The 21,390-nt window shown below is 34.5% G+C and overlaps 1 protein-coding gene across 1 annotated transcript in view; it reads right to left on the reverse strand.

Moving 5' to 3' along the window:
- The window catches only part of CNTN1 (contactin 1), a 378,978-nt gene that overhangs the window by 70,301 nt on the left and 287,287 nt on the right, over positions 1 to 21,390 (reverse strand). Inside the window, exons 15-16 of the mRNA XM_027093461.1 lie at positions 18,066 to 18,224; positions 5,758 to 5,907 (exon numbers count right to left, since the gene is read on the reverse strand). Of these exons, the coding sequence (XP_026949262.1) occupies positions 5,758 to 5,907; positions 18,066 to 18,224 (309 nt within the window). The remainder of the gene's footprint in view (positions 1 to 5,757; positions 5,908 to 18,065; positions 18,225 to 21,390) is intronic.

The following is a 21,390-nucleotide window of genomic DNA, read 5'->3' on the forward strand; positions in this document are numbered from 1 at the left end:
TTTGTATTTCAGTTGTAGATCTAAAAAATATTTAAAAAGAAAATCAAGCCAATGTCATGATTATTCTTTCCTATGAAAAGAAACTGTTGCCAATTTTACTTGTAAATTTGAATGCTTAAATATTTGCATATAAGCAACATTTGGGGCTTTGGCGTTTTATTTAACAATGTACAAACTGCCCTGTGACAAATCCTAAATTATAAAAATCATGGAGTATAGGAAGAAAGGCCCTTGATTTAAAATATATGGACTACTCAGTTTTTGTTAATTATTGCTTTCCAGTTTTACAGAAATAAAGTTACCATGAATGCAGCTTCTCATTTCAATTTGCATCAGAATTTCACTGTGATTTAAAACAAATTTTTTAGTAAGAGATTCAAAATGGTATGTAAGTAATGCTCTAGGGTCTAGGTAAACAAAGGGATTAAAGCCTTACATCTGCTTTTATTCTATCTATAAATATATTTTCTTTCTGAAGTCATTAATAAAATCAAATTAACTGTATAATATTTGGATATTCAAATGAGTTCTTCATAATTCTTATGATCTCCTGCTCTGATGGTGGACCAGATTGCTAACATTCTTTATGCATCTACCATGTTAAATTGATGCTCTTCCCAGGTAAAAATTATATAGGGTCTGAAATTGTTCACAAAAACATTAATGTCTTTAGATCTTATCAGGCCAAAATTGTAGTTTGCTTATTAATCTAGATTTTGTTCTCAAACAGGAAAGTTAAATGGACGTAGCAGAGTAAATTCGTTAACTGCTCAATAGAATGATAGTCTAAACACAAGTCATCTGGAGGAATGTTTAGATGGGCAGAAAAGAATGCTACAAACTGAAATAAGCATATTGCATAGTAAATTTATTATAAAGAACCCAAACTGATTATGGATTTTTCACTTAAATGAAAGAATGAACACTTCCTAGTTTATCTCGGTGTATTAAAAACAAAAGCATCTAATGCATATGTTAACCTTGTTTCAAACAAAACAAATTATATTTGGTAATATATTTTTCTAAATTTTAATATGCAAATATCACAGTAGGTTTGATCACTTTTCATTATCCTCTATTAACTTACAATTGCAAGAACCATCCTCTTTCCCTTCTTGTTCCTCTCTTTTCCTTCTATAAATAATTTTAAGTACCAGTTATAGACACTGTGTTGTGTTAAGCACTAAAGTTAACAATATGAATAAAATCTGATTCTGGTCCTGAAGACGCTAGTGTAGTAAAATTAAATATGTACAACTGGTTTTAATTCAGTGTGTTAAATATCCTCAATGTGTTAAAAATCCCTAGTAGAAGTTTGCTGGATGAATGGATGAATGAATAAATGAATAAAAAAGCCCAGCTTATTAAAAGACTCATCTAGAACTTAGAAATGATTTTTACATATCGTACCTAATTGGATACTCAGGTCAGCACTTTAAAATAAATATACAGAAAAGTAGCATTATTCTTTTTTTATAAAATAGGCAAATGAGTCCCAAAAGTAGTTAGTTAACTAGCCCAGGTCACACTACTCACATGTAGAGAAGCTGCAACTTTAACTCAGGCCTCCTGATGGCTTAAAAATCTACACTCTTTGCTTCTTTAAAAAAAAAAAAAAAAAGATTTTTCTATTACATAACTAGTGACAGCTGCTAACTTTAACATAGCACCTTACTAGCTATAAAACATGTTCTTAGCACCATCCTCTTCCTTTATCAAACATATCTAAAAAAATAAAAATAAAAATAAATGACACAGACGAATAGCTTCATTAGACATGAAATTAAAGCTCTCTACATAGTATGAAAGTGCTGATTACAGTGTTATGTTATTTTTTTCTCTTTTCCTTCTTTGTTTGATCTGGCAAATAAATAACAAAGTTGTCAAAACAAACCTGAATGTACCATTTTAGGATATCGACTTACCAACTACACCTGCAGAGCTATTAGCTATGGGGGTATGTCTTACAATGACACATCACTTTGAAGGATGCTTCTGTTATCTCTTATTTACAGTCAAAATTAAATGGGTTACAATGATTACAAACACATCTTCTAATTCTTCATTTGGGGCCATCCATTTTATAATGCACTTGTCTGAAACCAAAGAATATACCCAACTGTGTCTGGCAATCTTAAAATTAAGTAATTGGACAGATAAGGGAATATGCCGCACTAGATAATGTCCTGTCTTTCAATCAGTATAATGAGGCACAGGAGCAACCTTTCCATCAAATGGGAACCAGCCTTTATCCCACATAACATATGCTGGCATCTCTTAGAGAGTTGTTATAATGGTACGTGACAAGACAAACATCCCCCTGTTTCAGAAAGTATTTTTATTTTTTTGTAAGGATAAAAAATGTAAATGTCCAATTTTATGAATATTCAATTTTTCAAAAACAGGATGAAATGAAAAACAGAAATTAAAGAGAAAGTCTGTTGGATTGTATTGTATTAAATATATAAATTATTCCTTTAAGATGATTAAAATTACATGAAATTATATGATCCTCTTTTATGTTAATAAAATGGAAATATATTGCCAAAAGAGGTGATCAATATTTTCTTATAAGCATATTAAAGCTTAAAATGAGCATTAATGGCTTAATAAAAATTTTATTCAGAAAATATTATGCACTAGACAGCACTAACTTTGCTTTCCTTACATGTTTTTAATCATAAAAAAATTCATAAGATAAATAATTTCCACTTAGAGATGAGAAACCTGAGGCTCAGAGAGGTTAAGTAACATGCCTCTAATCACAGAGTTTTAAATGATGGAGCCAGTATTCTACTAAAGGATCAGTGTCTCAGAGCTTTAATACTGCATATTGCCCTCCTAGAAAATTATTTAGGAATGAAGCTTTTAGAATTGCAAAGCCCTGAATTTGAATACTAGCTCTGCTTCACATTAACCCAGTGCAATCTTGACTTCTTTGTCTGTAAAATTAGTATAAATAATACCAGTTGCATAAAGTCATTGTGGGAATTAAGTGGAGCAATGCAAGTAGAGAGTTTAGCACTCTGTGATAACATACAGCAAGTGCATAAATGATAGTAGCCACAAAACTTGATTAATAAAGGATCCAAAAATATTTTCTTATGAAAGATTAACAAATGTATTAGAGGTTATAGGATTTATTTTTTCACAACTGAAAGGAAGGCATCATCTTATTATATCACGATTGGGCCAAATCTTGCATTGTGAATAAGACCGTTATCACTTCATATGTCTGTTTTGTGTGTGAAGGCCTTTAAGAGAAGTTATTTTCCAAGTACACTAGATAGAGAATTAATTCCTTAACAAAATACCATTTGAGCAAACATGTTAGAGGTCATGCTTAATGAAGGTGATGCCAAAAGTTGTTAGTTGAAAGTAACAACCTTACCAAAATTTTAGGTTTGATATCACTAAAACAAATTTTTCCCAGCATTTCTAAAGATAAGAAGACATTAAGGTTGGAAAGTCTTCAGAGTTACATACAATCTACAGGTAGCAAGCACATCAAAAAGTATTCTTATCTTCTAAATATGATACTAAATATAAATTATATTTATAGATTCACAGATGAAAGAATCAGATTGAATCTTTCTTTCTGAAACATGTTTTGCTGTTGCTGTTCTTAAAAACATTTAATTTAATCAAATATACACTGAGATTAAAAAAAAAAATCCAAGTTCTTATAATTCTGTCCAGACAATCAACCAAAGTATACTAAAGCAATCATTTTTGAAATAAATAATACATAATTTTTTGGTAACAGAGTTCCTACAATTTTTTGGTAACAGAGGGGAAGATCTACTCCTATCATCAATGCCAGAGAAAGTATCTTCCCTCCCCATGAACAATGTTGTTTTTGGATCAGAATTAATTCACATTGTGCTAGTCAACAGATCACAGAAAATTAACCAAGCTCAATGAGATAAAAAAAGGCCTATATCTGAGATAAGCATGTTATAATTTTTAACTGAAATAAGTTTGCTTAGACCAACTTAATCATTTGATATTTTTGCAATTTTATTTTGAAAATGAATACTTGTTATATCAAAGCAAGTGCATGATCTCTCAGCATGAATTATGTGGTTGAAACCACCAGTCAGATAATGTGCCAGTTCCTTTTTATTTTTGTTTTTCAAGAAAGGGCAACTGTGTTCAGTCCATCACACAGAAACTTCTATTACAAACATAGGAGGCTCTAGGGAATAATCAAAACCAAACAAGCACAAGGATCCTGGCTATGTGGTATCTGTGTTCTCTAAAGCTGCAACATATATTACCTCCGTATCCTAATGAGATTTCTGCAAGGCAGAGAAAAAGGAACAATTGTGTTCATTTCACAGGTGGATATAGTAAAACAAAAAACGGTGTTTAAGTCATATCTAGCTCTGTAACTTAGAATGAAATATGAGCTTCTACTAGAAAGCAAAAATAAAGGTTCATATAAATGGCTGTGTGTTTAGGAGTCCTGCTTGAGAAAACACCTTTAAGAGAGAAAGTTGAATGTATCAGGTCTGTGTTTGAATTCTGAATCTTGCAAGTAGTTATATTAACCTAGGTAAACTGTTCAGTGTTTCTGAGTCTACTGCCTATTAATGAGCATTGGATTGTAATACCTACCTCAAAATATTATTGTGAGGATTAACTGAAATGTATCTGAAAATGCTCAACACAGATCAGTATTTTAGTGTTTCTGTTCTTCCTTTATTACAGAATCATCAGTTTTATCTGATAAATTACATGAAACTTTAAGAGATAATTTATTGATGGCAGTCTCTGTGAATAACTTGGCTTTAAAAACTAAAGACAGTACGATTCATAATTCTATTTAGAAGTTAGGCCAAGGAATTGACGTAGCCAGAAATGTGGATAAGTGATATTAAGATATCACAGCAGAATTTTAATGGCATTCTGTCATCCATTTAAAATATTTCCCCCCAAATAAAGCACTGAAGTTTGGCAAGGCGCAGTAAAAATAAACTCAGAGAGTCTACAAAACATTTTCTTTTTCATAGACAGGGAATAATAAAGAAGAGTTATTATTAGAATCAGAACAATATTTTTACCTAGAAATTCAAGGGTGAAGGAAAACAGAGTGGGGTATTTCTTGTATAAAAGGCTATTAAAATGGAGTTGGTATTTAGCATAAAAATGTGAACCTAAATTGGAAGAATAGCCATGGTTGAGCTGTGATAAAAGAGCACATTTAGAGCGACACCTAATATTAAAAGAACACATTATAGCTATTTCTGAGATGCTCTGACTCCCCAGGTGGTATAGATCCAAGAGACCCCATCACATTTCCTCCTGGCCAGGCTCAACCTGCTCTCCTGCTCATACCCTCCATCCACGTGGCTGTTCGGTTATCCATGTCTTTGAGAGAGAAAACAAATTGTGAGCCTTCTAAATCATGGAATCTGCTTAACCATGACTCTGCCCGGTTAAGATTCTCAATTTACATTAAAGTTTATATTCTAAACACCAACTTCATTTAAGTGGTGTTCAGTGGATCATATAGTTGCCTCTATTTACCTCTTTTCCATTAATTATGTAAGAATATTCTAAAGCTTTATATTTTCTCTTTTGGTTTTTGACTGTCTTGACACAGAATGCACACACCTGTGTGAGATACATATACACACATTTTTTAGATAAATTACTTACCTCAGAGCATTATTTCCAAGTACATTCAATTATATGCTAAAGTGTCACTGGATTTATAAACCTTTTAAATTTTAAAAAGTTTCTTCTACATACCAGCACCATCTGTTTTAATTTTGCTTGATGGTATACTGGGCTCTCCTATACCCAATGTATTGGTTGCTAGCACACGAAATTCATATTCCATCCACGGGATTAAATCCACTGCTCTTGCTGCCTCCATATTTCCTTCAATAATCGGAGGATCTAAATAAAATAAATATTAAATAGAGAATATTAGTTGAGTAACATCATTCTTATAATTCTCTCTTTTTATTTTACTGTTTTGAGAAAATGGCACATGTTCCATTGAGTTGAAATAAAAATAAAAAGTAGGAATGACAAAATGTTAAGTTCAAGGGAGTGAGAGGAGAGGTCCTTAATAGATAACACATTAGAAAGAGAGATATGCACATGGATCATTTATTTATTAAGTACAGGGTGGGAGCACTGAGATTCTGCATTTCTAACCGGCTCCCAGCTCTTGCTTCTGCTGCTCGTCCACTGTCTACAACCCGAACAGCAAGGGGCTGTATTTTAAGGCAAAGGTACAACTTGTGCAGTTAAAATTTTTATGGACTTTTGTCTCTCTCTTTCTGACTTACTTCACTCTGTATGACAGACTCTAGGTCTATCCACCTCATTACAAATAGCTCAATTTCGTCTCTTTTTATGGCTGAGTAATATTACATTGTATATATGTGCCACATCTTCTTTATCCATTCATCCGATGATGGACACTTAGGTTGTTTCCATCTCTGGGCTATTGTAAATAGAGCTGCAATGAACATTTTGGTACATGACTCTTTTTGAATTATGGTTTTCTCAGGGTATATGCCCAGTAGTGGGATTGCTGGGTCATATGGTAGTTCTATTTGTAGCTTTTTAAGGAACCTCCATACTGTTCTCCACAGTGGCTGTATCAATTTACATTCCCACCAACAGTGTAAGAGGGTTCCCTTTTCTCCACACCCTCTCCAGCATTTATTGTTTCTAGATTTTTTGCTGATGGCCATTCTGACTGGTGTGAGATGATATCTCATTGTAGTTTTGATTTGCATTTCTCTAATGATTAGTGATGTTGAGCATTCTTTCATGTGTTTGTTAGCACTCTGTATATCTTCTTTGGAGAAATGTCTATTTAGGTCTTCTGCCCATTTTTGGATTGGGTTGTTTGTTTTTTTGTTATTAAGCTGCATGAGCTGCTTATAAATTTTGGAGATTAATCCTTTGTCAGTTGCTTCATTTGCAAATATTTTCTCCCATTCTGAGGGTTGTCTTTTGGTCTTCTTTATGGTTTCCTTTGCTGCACAAAAGCTTTTAAGTTTCATTTGGTCCCATTTATTTACTTTTGTTTTTATTTCCATTTCTCTAGGAGGTGGGTCAAAAAGGACCTTGCTGTGATTTATGTCATAGAGTGTTCTGCCTATGTTTTCCTCTAAGAGTTTGATAGTTTCTGGCCTTACATTTAGGTCTTTAATCCATTTTGAGCTTATTTTTGTGTATGGTGTTAGGGAGTGATCTAATCTCATACTTTTACATGTAGCTGTCCAGTTTTCCCAGCACCACTTATTGAATAAGCTGTCCTTTCTCCACTGTACATTTCTGCCTCCTTTGTCAAAGATAAGGTGACCATATGTGCGTGGGTTTACCTCTGGGCTTTCTATCCTGTTCCATTGATCTATATTTCTGTTTTTGTGCCAGTACCATACTGTCTTGATTACTGTAGCTTTGTAGTATAGTCTGAAGTCAGGAAGCCTGATTCCTCCAGCTCCATTTTTCGTTCTCAAGATTGCTTTTGCTATTCGGGGTCTTTTGTGTTTCCATACAAATTGGAATAAAGACACAGACTTACTAGAGAATGGACTTGAGGCTATGGGGAGGGGGAAGGATAAACAGTGACAAAGCGATAAAGAGGCATGGACATATATACACTACCAAACGTAAGGTAGATAGCTAGTGGGAAGCAGCCGCATAGCACAGGGAGATCAGCTCGGTGCTTTGTGACCGCCTGGAGGGGTGGGATAGGGAGGGTGGGAGGGAGGGAGACACAAGAGGAAGAGATATGGGAACATATGTATATATATAACTGATTCATTTTGTTGTGAAGCTGAAACTAACATACCATTGTAAAGCAATTATACTCCAATAAAGATGTTTAAAAAAAAATAAATAAATTCAACTTATAGGATAGAAAAAAAAAATTTTTATGGACTGCCACTGATGTAGTGTATGGGTAGGGAATGATTTATTACTAGGGTACCTGTAAGTTTATACTCTTTTGTAGTTAGGTTTTTAGATTTATACCCAAATCCTTTGGGGCACTGATAATAAAGGTTATAATAATTCATTCAGATTTATTAAGTATTTCTCAGAATTGATGCTACTAGATACTAACAGGAAAATTATAACTTAGGGGTAAGATACGTTCAAGACTGCTTATTTAATTGAGGTATGATAAAACATACAACCAAGGCAGGATTATAACATTATTTTAAGCTCCCCTAAAATATTCTCACATGTGTTTTTAATAATTAACTTACACATACATATGCATGTAAATACCTGTACATCACTTATTGGAAAATGTGTTCCTTTAGGCTTATATATGACTCATTATCTTATCACTCAAGGAATTTTTATCTGGCACTGCAGACCATGAATAAATAGCTTTTTAAGATGTTGTACCCATCATCACAATAAATGTTAAGTATCCCAGTGCCCAGTTTCTACTTTTAGACAAATTCCTAACGGCTCAGATTATCCCATGCCTCACACTGTCACGTGTGGCATAACTCTCCTAGACACTAATTTTGCCATCCAGTCTCTTATTTTGTTAAGAATTTGTTTTATATATATTGACATATATTTTTGACTTTCTGATTAAAAGTTTGGCTTTCCTTCTCCTCTGTTTTAATTCTGCCTCTTTATCTCCTGTTTTCTCTACCCCTTCCTCACACCAAATTGGGATTTGTTTGTCTTACTTCGTGTACATAGGAAGTTATTTTAGGTAATAGGAAGAGGGAAGATGAATTTTTGATTTGCAAAGGACTCTTCATGGAGAAAAGGAAAACACAGGGCTGGTTGTTATGACACTGGGTAGAGTGGCCTCCTTCTTCACTAGATGCCTTTTTATGATTTTGAGCCTCCTATAGAAGGAGCCATTGTAGTGGGTTGAATGGTGACTCCCCCCACACAAGAGATATGTCTATGTTCAAATCACCAGAACCTATGAATGTGAGCTTATTTGGAGAAAGGGTCTTGTAGACCATTTTAATTTTAAGACAAATTAAGTTAAGAATCTTTGGATAAGATATCCTGGATTATCTAGATGGGCCCTAAATCCAATGACAAGTGTCCTTATAAAAGAAACACAGCAAAGAGACATATAGAAGAGTGAAATGTGACCACAAAGGCAGAAATTGAAGTGATATAGCCACAAGCCAAGGAGTATTTGGAGCCTCTGGAAGCTAGAAGAGGCAAGGAATGGGTTGTTCCCTGAGATCCTTGGAGAAGGTGCAGCCCTTGCAACACCTTAGTTTTGTACTTCTGTTGTTTCAAACCATCAGATCTGTGGTAATGTGTTATGACAGACATAGGGAATTAATACAGAGGTTTAGAGGCTGAAGCTGATGGAAATATTTGTGAGTTTGTGAGTCCAGGGTGTCCAAGTAAAAAAGTATAATAGAAGGGTCAAGGAGGCAGTCTGATCCTCTCTCCTGCTTCTTATGCTGCAAAACCCCAGCACCATTTAAATGCTTGAAGAATGGAAATACGGGAACCATTCTAAAGGGTCCCTCTTGACAAAGGCATGGTGTTCTCACGATGGTAAAGGCTACCCTGGGGCTTTTTCCAAGCAGCTGGGCAGTCAACAAGTAGGGGCAGGTGAAGGCTGGATCAGAGAGGAAGAGCCAGATGGATGTGCAGTGAAAACTACAGCTGACAGACTGATTCTGAGCATGTATGAGGATCCAGTATGAAAATATCTCCAAACAAACGGAAGATCAGGAATATGTTCAAAGGGTAGAAATTCATACTTTACTACAGAAAACATTTGGAAGAATGGGGAGAGATAAAGAAAGAAAAGTCAACTGGTGTCATTTTAGGGTAGGTTTTAGATTCCAGATGAGGAGTAAGGCCTGTGACTAAATGAAGTCTGAGATGAAGAGAGGAAGATGAATAAGCAGAAAGCCTTGGAGTTACAACCATGAGAAGACAGACCTCAGCAGGAAACCCTTGACCCAGTGATGCAAACAACTTTCAAAAGGGGAAGCTGGAAGTGGATGTTAGGAAGATGGACTTCCAGAATGTAACTTCCAAATGATTAAGGAAAGAATTTGATATCTATAAGTTAATAATATAGTCTAAAAGGATAGCTAACAGTTGTGAACACCTCTCTTTTTAGAACAAAACCAATTATGATCATTGTTAATACACACTAACATCAGTACTTATGAGAAGATAAGTATCTAAAACAAATAAGTTTTTGGCATATCTTTATAATACCCCCTCTATAAAATCATTTATATAAGTAATAGGGCTAACTTAGCAAAAAATGACTAAAGCCAATCATTTTACAAAAATGTATTTAGAATTAAAAATGGCTCTGTATATAGCCTGCTTTCCTTCCCCAGAGGGGGACAGGACTTTGGTTGCATACCACATCATAAGAACAGGGTTTAAAAGTTTGCTTTCTAACTTTTTTCCAGTCCAATCTTGAGCTCGGTAGCCCATATCACCACTTTACAACTTGAACTTCAAGACCGGCTATGTCCATACCAGGCCACACCTATAATATGTCTCTATGTCCCCCCTTGTTTGTTCCTGGTTATTATTTATGGACATACATATGTTTCTTTTACTTCTTATTCATGTTTGGGAACCACTCAGTGCCTGGTACACCTAGAATGATGTTTTGTAAGTAGAAGTACTTTATAAATATTTGTAAAAGATACAAATAAACTACAAATACAAAAGTTGTGCTTATTTAGAGTCGACAATGTCTTAATGCAAGAAGCACAACCGTGTGTATAACCTTATTGTCTCCTTCAACCCTGAATCAGGCAGGCAACCGGTAGAAGAAAAGAGGGCACTCTGTTACCTTGTCCCACTACAAAATATCCATGCTCTATGGCTCTTATGCCTGTATTTAGCTCATAAATCATCCTGCCCTGTCTAAAGCAGAGGGTAGACCTCATCTCCATCCTCTTAAGCTCTCTCCCACCCTCTTTAACTCTGAGTTGATCCTTTTCAATTTCTCTCCTCCACTGCTACTGTGTTTTACCTCTAGTACACATTTTTATTTATTTTATTCTGAGCCTTAAATGTCCCTATAAAAGGATTTGTACCTTCTCCAACCCCTTCAGCCCTGGTAGGAACTATTGGATAGATTTTATTTTTCCAAAACCACCCACGTAGATAGGTTGGAAGCAAAGGTCATCTTTGCTTTGGAAAGAGATTCTTGCTCCAAGCCAAATGCACAATAATCAGGAGCAGAGGGACTTTGTGTTCCCTCTCTTCAGCCAAGTTCCTTGCAACCTGTTTGCTATTCCTGGAGTCAGAAAGAGAGGAGAGTACTTGGCAAAATAGAGGCAAGTACCAGGAATCAGGACTGTGGTCTCAAGTTCCTGAGTTTTAACTGGGTCATTTCTGAGTCAGGCCACTTTTTACAGACAATTTCAGTTTTGGAAATCAGATTTTAACTGTATAAAGGCTGTCAGAGGCTTCTTTCTATAAAAAACTAAAATGTTGTATATTAACCTGGTAGCTATTTGAATCTTGGTTTTACTTCTAAGTGTAAATTTCAAGCAAAGGGATACAGAATAAGAGACATACTCCTTACTTTAATATTCAGGTCAAAAGACCCCCTTTAGAAGGTTTTATTTTGATAACCAGCCATGAGCACTAATCTACAGGTCTATTTTCAAATACCTTCAGTCCATAAGGCTCAGAATAAAAAAAATTCTGACTATTCTTTGGAGGAAAAGAGAAGCAAGCCTCATGGGTATCCCAAGGCCAATAGTCACAATTGCCTGGCAACCATGCTTTGTGGTGCTCTGCCTTCAGACCACAACAACTAGTTCCCTGAGCAGCTTCAGAACTAGGCACAATGACCTCCAGACTAAAAAGCAGATGTTTCAAAAATAACTCCAGGCAATATAATCACACCTGTTCTAGATTCTTGGAAGTTGCCATAGTGAGTTCTGCTATTTCCCCGGGGTTTAAACACAGTTTGAACCCTTAGGATCCTCCATCTAAATCTAAAACCCAAGTATTTGAAACTATTCAGAAAGAATTACCCACTTGGGGATCTAGCTGAAAAAGTTGGTCCATTGTTTCAGAATGAAAATGGACAATTAAAGGCCTCTCTCTGGCTCTGACACAACTACTCAGTGTGATGTTAGAGGCTCTAGACCCAACCTGTAGATCATCTGGCAGGACTCAGAGAAGAGCCAGAGGTGTGACAATGTTCCTTGCAGAGAAAGAGAATCGGATTGTTCTCTGAATTCCCAGAAAATGTGATTCATTGTTTCTTCTCTATGGAAAGTTTGCATGCTGCCTCATAAAAACCCAGAAGTTTATCTTTGAAATAAGAGCAACAAAAGTGAAGCTATGGAAAGGCAAAAAATAAAACAGTAAATTCTAAAATGTAAATGTCCTACAAGGAGCCTAATGCTTTTTCATTTTTTTAACCTATCAATTTGACAAAGATTTAAAAAGAAAATACTAAGTAAAGTTATGGTGGAAGAGACACTTATATATTGTTGATTGGAATAAAACTTATTCCACCTTTCTACAGCGTAATTTTGTAGTAAGCTCATGGGCTTAAGCATGCGTACACTCAATAATTTAACTCACAAACGTCTATTCTGAGGAAATAATCTAAAATTCAGAGGAACATTTATGTGCCACGACGAAAATTGCAGAGGATTGGTAACAATTAATTCTAGTCTTCCACAAGACAAAACTTTAAATATAAAGACACTTTTCTTCTCCTTTTTCAAGAACATATCTGAGGTTCTCTCAATTGCTCCTCATAGCACAGTTTCCAGGCCATTTTATATTCTGGCCAACATTCCTTTTCCACACAAACACACACACACACACACACACACACACACACACACACACCATCACCAAGAATATTCTATATTTTTTCCTCTGAAAGTAGCAGCACGGAATCCAACACACATTCTAAACGTGACCTGAGCATCTTGTAGAACCCTAGGAATGGTATCAGGTTTCTGTTGTCCATCCCCAAAAATGTTCCAGAGAAGTAATGCTTACAGTTGATTGTTTTAAAGATCTACAGTCTATTATTCTCATTATTCTAAATTTAATCATTGGAATGCTGAAAGTTGGTATCTTTGAAAAATATTTTTTGGACACCTTAACTAATTACCTGCATGAAATTGAATTTAATCCTATACTTTCTTTTTTCAGTGGACACCACTGTAAATAAGAACCACGTGATTTTTATTTCTACATTGGCTATAAATTTTTTTTTCCACTTCCACTTAGAACACAGTCACAATAACTTTACTGACCAACAAACAGGAAGAACATGCAAGATAATCTACAAAATAATAGTTTTTTTTAGAGGCCATTGGAGAGCTGAGTTTGTGAAGAAATCCAATGAACTAAAGTCATCATCAGTAGAGTCATGGGGAGAGGAGGATTTAGTCATAGACGTTCATAAGAAAAAGGCAGTTTAACTTTTCATAGATATTTAAAGATAAAGTGCAGTCTGGCATGGCTATTTTGAATCCCTGGGAGCCCCAAATCAAGGAGAGTCCTTACCTGTTGAATTCTTTCTCCGTAGGCTTTACCAGATGCATTCAAGAAAGTTCGGAAGCCGGACAAGAGTGCTGAGAGACCACCCTTAAAGTCATAGACACCTCAGATCTGCTCAAATCTAAGAGCACAGCAGGAAAATTGAGACCCTGCATGCACTCTGAGCCTTACACTGGATATAAGTGAGTGCCCACGTGTGGCTTGGTGAGTGGTAAGAGGGTAACAGAGATTTGCCTCCCATCTGAGGAGCAGGTGTTTTGGATCTGTGAAGTCTGAGGGAAGGATAGGAGAACTGAGAAAATTCTCCCCCACCGTCCCAGCACTCTGTGCTTTAGACTGATTATCAGACAACAGCTGTCTGGGGCAGGAGCAGGGGAGGAGCAAGAGCTCTCTCTGTTGTCCAAGCTGGAGAAGAAAGCTGAAGTCTGATAGGAAGACTGGAAAACCTCCAGACATGCAATATGGGGGAAAGGTTGTGATCCTGTACTCAAAACACTTATTAAAGCCTGTATAGAACTGAATTTAACAGCAAAGCTCAGATCATCTCAATGACAGATTAGATTGACTCAACCCCTGAAAGAATGACATGAATTTTCCTGGGAAAAAAATATTTACTCAGCCTCTTCTGTTCTTTTACACACAATGTTTGAAAATCAATCAACACACACACACACACACACACACACACACACACAGTGTCCACGATCTGTGGAACACATCAAACAATCTAACATATATTTCACTAGAGACCAAGAAGAGCGAGAGTGGGACAGAGGAATATCTAAAGGGATAATGTCTGAGAATTTCCAAGGCTGAAGGAAGATATCACATCAAAGGTCTAAGATGCCAGTAAACTGCATCTGGATAAATATATTCTCATCAAGCTGAAAAGCAAATACAAAGGGAAATCTTGAGAGCAGCTAGAGAATATGGACACATTAAATACAGGAATATAAGGTAAAAAGAATAGTTGACTTCTTGTCAGAAACAATGAAGGCAAAAAGACAAAGACACTTTATTAAGTGCTCAAAAAAAGCAGCTTAGAACATATATCCAAAAAATCACTTAAATATTAAAAGAAAACTATTTGTTAGTGTAAAAAAAAGTTGAAGATCTTTGACTTCAGCAACCTGAAGAGTTAGACATGTTAAAAGAAGTTCCTTACTTAGAAAAATTATAACAGATAGAAATCCAGTTCTACAGAAAGCAATGGAAAACCCAGAAATAGAAAATATATTGGTAAGTATGAAGGACTTAGAAACAACTTTCAGTAACTGAGAATAGAAAAGAACTTCCATCCAAGATGCCCTTTATCACCAGGGGCATAAAGGGGGGAAAAAAGCTGTCAACCAAGAAAATAAAACTACCTTTTAAAAATGAAAGCAAAATAAAGACATTCCCAGATAAACAAAAACAGAATTTGTTGGGAGCAGACCTGACTTACAAGAAATATTCCAAAAAGTTCTTCAGGCTGAAAGCAGTTGACCATTGACAGTAATTTGAAAAAACCATCCCCAAAAAATAAGGAGCACTGGTAAAGGTAATTATGTAATTAGAAAAGTATAAATACATATTTCTTCTTTCTTCTCTTATCTGATTTAAAGGCCATTGTAGAGAATATCTATCTATCTTTATCTATCTACTTATGCATCTACCCATACACATATACATATGTATAAATGTATATATACAGTGTGTGTATGTAATAAAATTGTGTTGTTGGGCTTACAGCATATAGAAATGTAATATATTTGACATAACTTTAAGGGACAGGTAGAAGCGAAGTTGTATTACAGTAAGAAAATAATATAAGATGATAATTCAAATTGACAGAAACAAATGAGGAGGATCAGAAATGTTAAATATTTAATGTTACTTAATATAACAAACTATTGTTTTCCTTTCTTCTCTTAGCTTCTTTAAAAGACATTCAAATTATAGAAAGCAATTTCAGCAGTTTATTGAATTTGCAACATACATAGGTGTATAATATATATAATATAGATGTATGAATAATAATCCATAGCACAAAAAAGGGGCAGAATGGAATAGTGCTAAGAGTAATGTTTCTATATCTCTCTGATATTGTTGGTAAAAATATGAAGTTTATTGTGATAAATTCCATTATACCAGGTAAGCTCTAGAGTAATCATTAAGTTTTTATATTTAGAGAATTTCATTAAATTAGTTGAATTTTTATGCTAGAAAATATTCATTTAATGCAAAAGAAAGCAATAAAAAAGAAATAAAATGACATAAACAAATGGAACATTTAGAAAACAAAAATACAGTGGCAGATATAAATTCAGCTACATCCATGATAATATTAAATATCAATGGATTAAATAATCTAATCAAAAGGCAGAGATTGTCAGACTGGATAAAAAATAAGATCCAACTATATGCTGTCAACAGAAAATATACTTTAGATTCAATATACAAATAGGTTGGCAATTGTAAAAGATATAACATGCAAACAGGTACCATAACAAATTGGAGTGGCTATGCTAATATTAGAAGCATCCTATTTAAATGCAAGTCTTGCCTCCCCATCTCCCTTCTCTGTTGTTTATCTTTATCACTAATCACCATGTGACTTATTATATATTTTAATTAGTTGTTTATTATCATCTCTCCTACTAGAATGTAAGCTCCTTGAAGGTAGGGTTGTGGCTTTTCTTTTGACTTGTTTTTTCTCTCTGTTTTATTCAGTGCTGGTCAACTATGTATCTAGGACAGGTTCAGGCACACAGTGGGAGTTCAATAAATATGTATTTAATGAATGAGCACTATGGGCTCTGATCTAGTTGCTAGGGATAGCACAGTGAATCAAACAAAAGTCTTCCCCCTCATGCAACTTAATTTATAGTGGAAAAATTTTTTTAATGGGAAGCATATTTTAATTGAGCCATATGTTAAGCATAATGTGGTAAGCATGGTAAGAACTAATGGAGATGATTGCAATCATTATTCTTTTTTCAAAGCCAAACCAAATTTTAACCATATGTTTATTTCATTTGCTCTCTAGTATCTATAATTAATGTAAATTTGGCTAGATATAAATTATCATCTATTGTTTTATCATTATCATCCATTTTCATTCTATTTAGAGAAGTAGAAACTGCTCATGCTTTATCAAATATCTATACGGTTTTTAAAATTGTTTTTCAAAAGGTCTGATTTTGCCAAGTATATTTATAGATAATTCTTACACTCACAAGCATAATGTAATAGAAATGTTTCACTTGTTTCTAATTCTTCTGAACTTCATACACTTATGTGGAGAATTACTTAATGGTAAAATATATCCTAAACCCTTGTAACAGATTTCAAGTTTATATTTCATTTATTTCCCATGATAGGAAGAAATTATCAAAAAAAAAGAGGTGAATCTAAATTAAAACTTCTCAGGGAGCGATACAAATAAATTCTGTTATGTTAAGATTAAAGTGAGCAGGTTTAAGATATGCTGGGATTAATTCTTTTTCATTTTTTAAAAAACAGGAACACTCTATTCACTTTTGTTTTTTTTTTTCTCCCCTCTGGTGACAACTGAGAACATATTTCTATGCCTCTTCTTTATGCATGTGAAAGAAATTCTGACAACTGCAAGTTTGGTTAAAAATATTGTCAACAATGACAAAGATAAACAGGTTATTTTATCAAAACAATCCTCTATCTTCCTTCATGTTCTATGAGAAAATACGCTGATGTGTGATATTTGAAGACTAGTGATGACAAATGGCAATGGTAATAACTTATACACAAGGAAAAGTACCCACTTGCTCTTAATTAGTTTTTGTCTGTTAGAAAATCTTAATATGAGAGAAAAAAAAAGGTTGAGGTGCTAGACTTCTTTAAAAACCTGTTTTGAGGAAATTCAAGCCAGATAAGAACATATTCAGAAAGTAAAAAGTTATGGTAGTAAGATTTAGGTGCTTAATCTTTATGATTAATTGTACCTTTTTTTAGAATGCAGAACTATAGTGCCTATATAATTGGATAAAAAGGGTCATAAATAATAAGTTATAGATGCCATTTTCCAAATCTACCCTCCTTATAATTTTTTCCTAGTACATTTTAGACTTAACACGTAGCTCAAATAAGAAACCCAGGAGACCTCTCTTTGCTTCCCCATTATAGATTTAGACATGCTGCTTCTTCCCCTATAGCTTTAAAACATTTAGTTTGCTGTGGTTTTCTTTACTACTAAAACATTGGGATTGTCTGTTTTAAGAAAATTTTCTGGGTCGATGATAAAATTATTAAAACATCCAGGTTTTTTTTGGTTTGTTTTTGATGAAAGAATTCATCTCAAGGGCTTCCCTGGTGGCGCAGTGGTTGAGAGTCCGCCTGCCGATGCAGGGAACACAGGTTCGTGCCCCGGTCCGGGAAGATCCCACATGCCACGGAGCAGCTGGGCCTGTGAGCCATGGCCGCTGAGCCTGCACGTCTGGAGCCTGTGCTCCACAACGCGAGAGGCCACAACAGTGAGAGGCCCGCGTACCGCAAAAAAAAAAAAAAAATTCATCTCAAAATATGAACAGATTAATCAAACAAAAAAACCTCACCTGTTTTTGCATCTTTCCAGTCATCTGAAAGAATAGTCTTGGTCTGGATAGTGTATTTAGATATAGGACTATGATTGTCTGAACCACGGCTCCAAGTAAGTCCCACAGAAGTGGCCCTAATGTCTTCTATTCTCAGACCACCTGGAGGGCCTGGAGGGCCTGAAATGAAAATTTGAGTAATGAATCAATGAATCCCAGCTAGTGAATTAAGTACACATTAGAATACAAAAATGCCCTCTTTGCAATTAATCTAAAGAACATATACACGATGAAATCAGTGGTGTCATAGTCCATTTAAACATAAACTATAAGAAGCAGTAATAATGGTGTTTATGGTTTTTACTAAATGCTTTTGTGATGTCTCTTTTTATGAAAGGAGATAAATTCTGTCCTTTAAAAACGGCATTATTATTATAACAAACATATGATACTCCTTGACTCATAAAATGCATTTGGCATCAAATGAACCTGACATAACAGATTGTAGCATAGCGATAGTTAATGGATGTTTGCTGAATACATGGATCAGAGCTGACAGCACAGTCCAGATATGAGGGTAGTCAGTCGTATGTTTCATTCTGTCTACCCAAAAGGAGGCAGGACATATAACTCTAAACGTTATAGATAATTTATGTTACTTGGAGTAGAAATTTCTGAGAATGCTTGTATGCATCATTTTGGATAATACATTTCATGTTAGTTAAACTAATAGAAATAAATAATATTAAAAGAAATATTTCTATTTATATAAAATGTAGAAAACAACTGTCAATTCAGATAAACGAGGAATGATCTGAAAACATCAAATAATATACTGAAGAGTCTTAGGCCAGAAAAATTATTACTGCAGAACATAAAACAATGTTAAAAATAGGCTTTCAGAGATGCTTCGTAATTCAGTATTAATATTCTTCTCTAAACTGAGAACACTGTTCTGGGTGGTAGAGATGACAAGATAAATGAGACATAACTTTTAGATTTTGAACAGCACTTTGTCTTGAAAAGGGTGAATTGGCCCGGTAAATAAATAACAGTAATAGACAGTAGTGAATGCCAGGATTATGGCATACATGGTATACAAGATACTTATACTTTGCATCATGATTTCTTCTTTGTAAAACTGTAACAAAACGTCCTTTAGGTGGTAATGTGGCATCTATCACTTACAACGCTAAAGAAGGCTCTCAGTTGCCAGAGAACTCCTAGAATAGACATTTCAGACAGTGACATCACTTGTTTTCTTTGTACCAGAAAGGAGGCCATCCCCAACTGAATAGGCATAGTGAGTATAATAATCAACAACTTTTTTAAGTGGCAACTTTTTTTGTTGAAAAAGTATTAAATAAAACAAAGTTTTAATCTTTTAGCTGAAAGTAAGTGCCTTCCTATTTAAATGTCAGATCAGATGCTTTGTCTACTTGGCCTTTTTTCTCCGCATGGGCTTTGGTCTTTGCAAAGGTATAGAGAACACCACAAACCTTCACCAATTTCCTTGCGGTTGGTCCCAAGGAGGAAAACGTGTGTGTAGATCGACAAAACTGCATTACTACTAATATTAAAATAACACAGGACACAGCCTATTGATGGTAGTAAATTTTATTTGGAATTATATAACAAATTAATAAAGGTAAATAAATTTTTGTAAATGTATAATCTGTAATAGTATTCTTGTACTTCCTGATGTTAATTAAAAGTAATAATAATACACCATCCACAATTAATGAAAATAGCCACATAAATTATATAAAACACATTTGATATTCAGAAAGAACACATTGTATTTTTCATATGTAAAAAACACATTGAAATACTATGCACATTCTTGATCAGAACCACCAAGTTCCTTATTTCACATGAAGTATCATCCCAAGTCAATTACTGAGTGGAATATTTCAGAGTATTAAAATTAAAAATTAGAAATGAAAAATAAAAATTTTAAAAGGAAGAGAAAGTCTTATAGTGAAGGCATTCAGACACTTTTTCTGAGCATAAAGTTATGGCATTCAGAAAATGTTAAAGGGAATTTAAGGCAAAATTGCCATAGGTTAGTCTTTTACCATTAAACTGAAAATCATTTCCCTACTATTATTCTGTGAAGTTCTTTGATGGCAAATGAATGACCTTCGCAAAGTCAGATTAAAGTCACATACTATTAGTGTATTTGTTGGGACATTATATGCATGATAATTTATCCAGTCACCCATTCACTGAAGAACAATATTGTTGAGCAAAAGACTGTAATTATACTTATGCATTTTTTTCTCTGATACATGCCTGGTCTATAGTGAGTTCTTAGTAAATATTTGGTGGAGACATAAATAAATTTATCACATTGACCTTCAGACAGTTCTGTAAACATAACAGTCATTCACAATACAATCTGTATTGAAATACTGTATCATCATAAGAAGGTGAAATTGAGAAAACAAATGGAAAGGAGTTGGTTGATATTCCCAAAACCACTGTGTGGCAATATTATTTGGTAATGGCTCACTTCGATATAAAGTAGATTTTTCCATCTAGTAATTAAATACAAATATCCCCCAGAAAATACCTGAGAGAAAATATACTATTAAAGAGCAGAGATTTTAGAGTTAAAAAAGGCTTGACTTTAAATCCAGTTCCTTGATCTATCTTGGGCAAGTTTCTCAAATTTACTCAACTTTCATTTTCTCATCTATAAAATAGGAGTAATAAAAATTGACCAGATAGGATTGTTGTTAGGATTGAAAAAAAACCTTTAAAGAATGTAGTGTTAGGCCTGGTCCACAGGAAGTCCTTAGTAAATTTTAGCTATTAATGTTATTATTGTTACACCTGTAAGAGCTTTCTGGGCATCTGAACTATAGGACAGGAGTAATACTTGTTAATAATTAACAGGGATTTGTTTACCCGATTGTTCATTTATCACTTGTTTCCACTCAAAAGTAAGGTATTTCTAGTAAATTTGATGGAGGTGAGGAATGGCTGGGGATGTGAAGGCCCTCTAATGTGTACTAAGGAATCAAGATGCAGAAAAAATAGAGTGGTTCTATGGAGACAAACTGGGCCAGCCCTGCACTGTCTCCCAGAAGGAAGGTTTTCTAAGCAGTGTAGCTGATGTTACTTGTTCAGATTTTCTGTTCAGAATGGAGAAAAAAGTGTTGTGGTAGAAAATGAAATAATGCAGCCACTAGTTCCTCAGCACAAAGGCAGGCATTTAGGAACTGGCAGTCCTTCTGATTCTTTCTTCAGTGACAAAAAAGCAATACATAATTCTGACTCAGAGTCTGTTTGTTTCTTTTTTAAGCTCTCATCACTGTGCAAACACTTTCAAGAAATCTTT

The sequence above is a fragment of the Aethalodelphis obliquidens genome, unplaced genomic scaffold (assembly GCF_003676395.1).
Source record: "Aethalodelphis obliquidens isolate GAN/ISIS:26980383/991018 unplaced genomic scaffold, ASM367639v1 scaffold84, whole genome shotgun sequence".
Taxonomy (NCBI): Eukaryota; Metazoa; Chordata; class Mammalia; order Artiodactyla; family Delphinidae; genus Aethalodelphis; species Aethalodelphis obliquidens.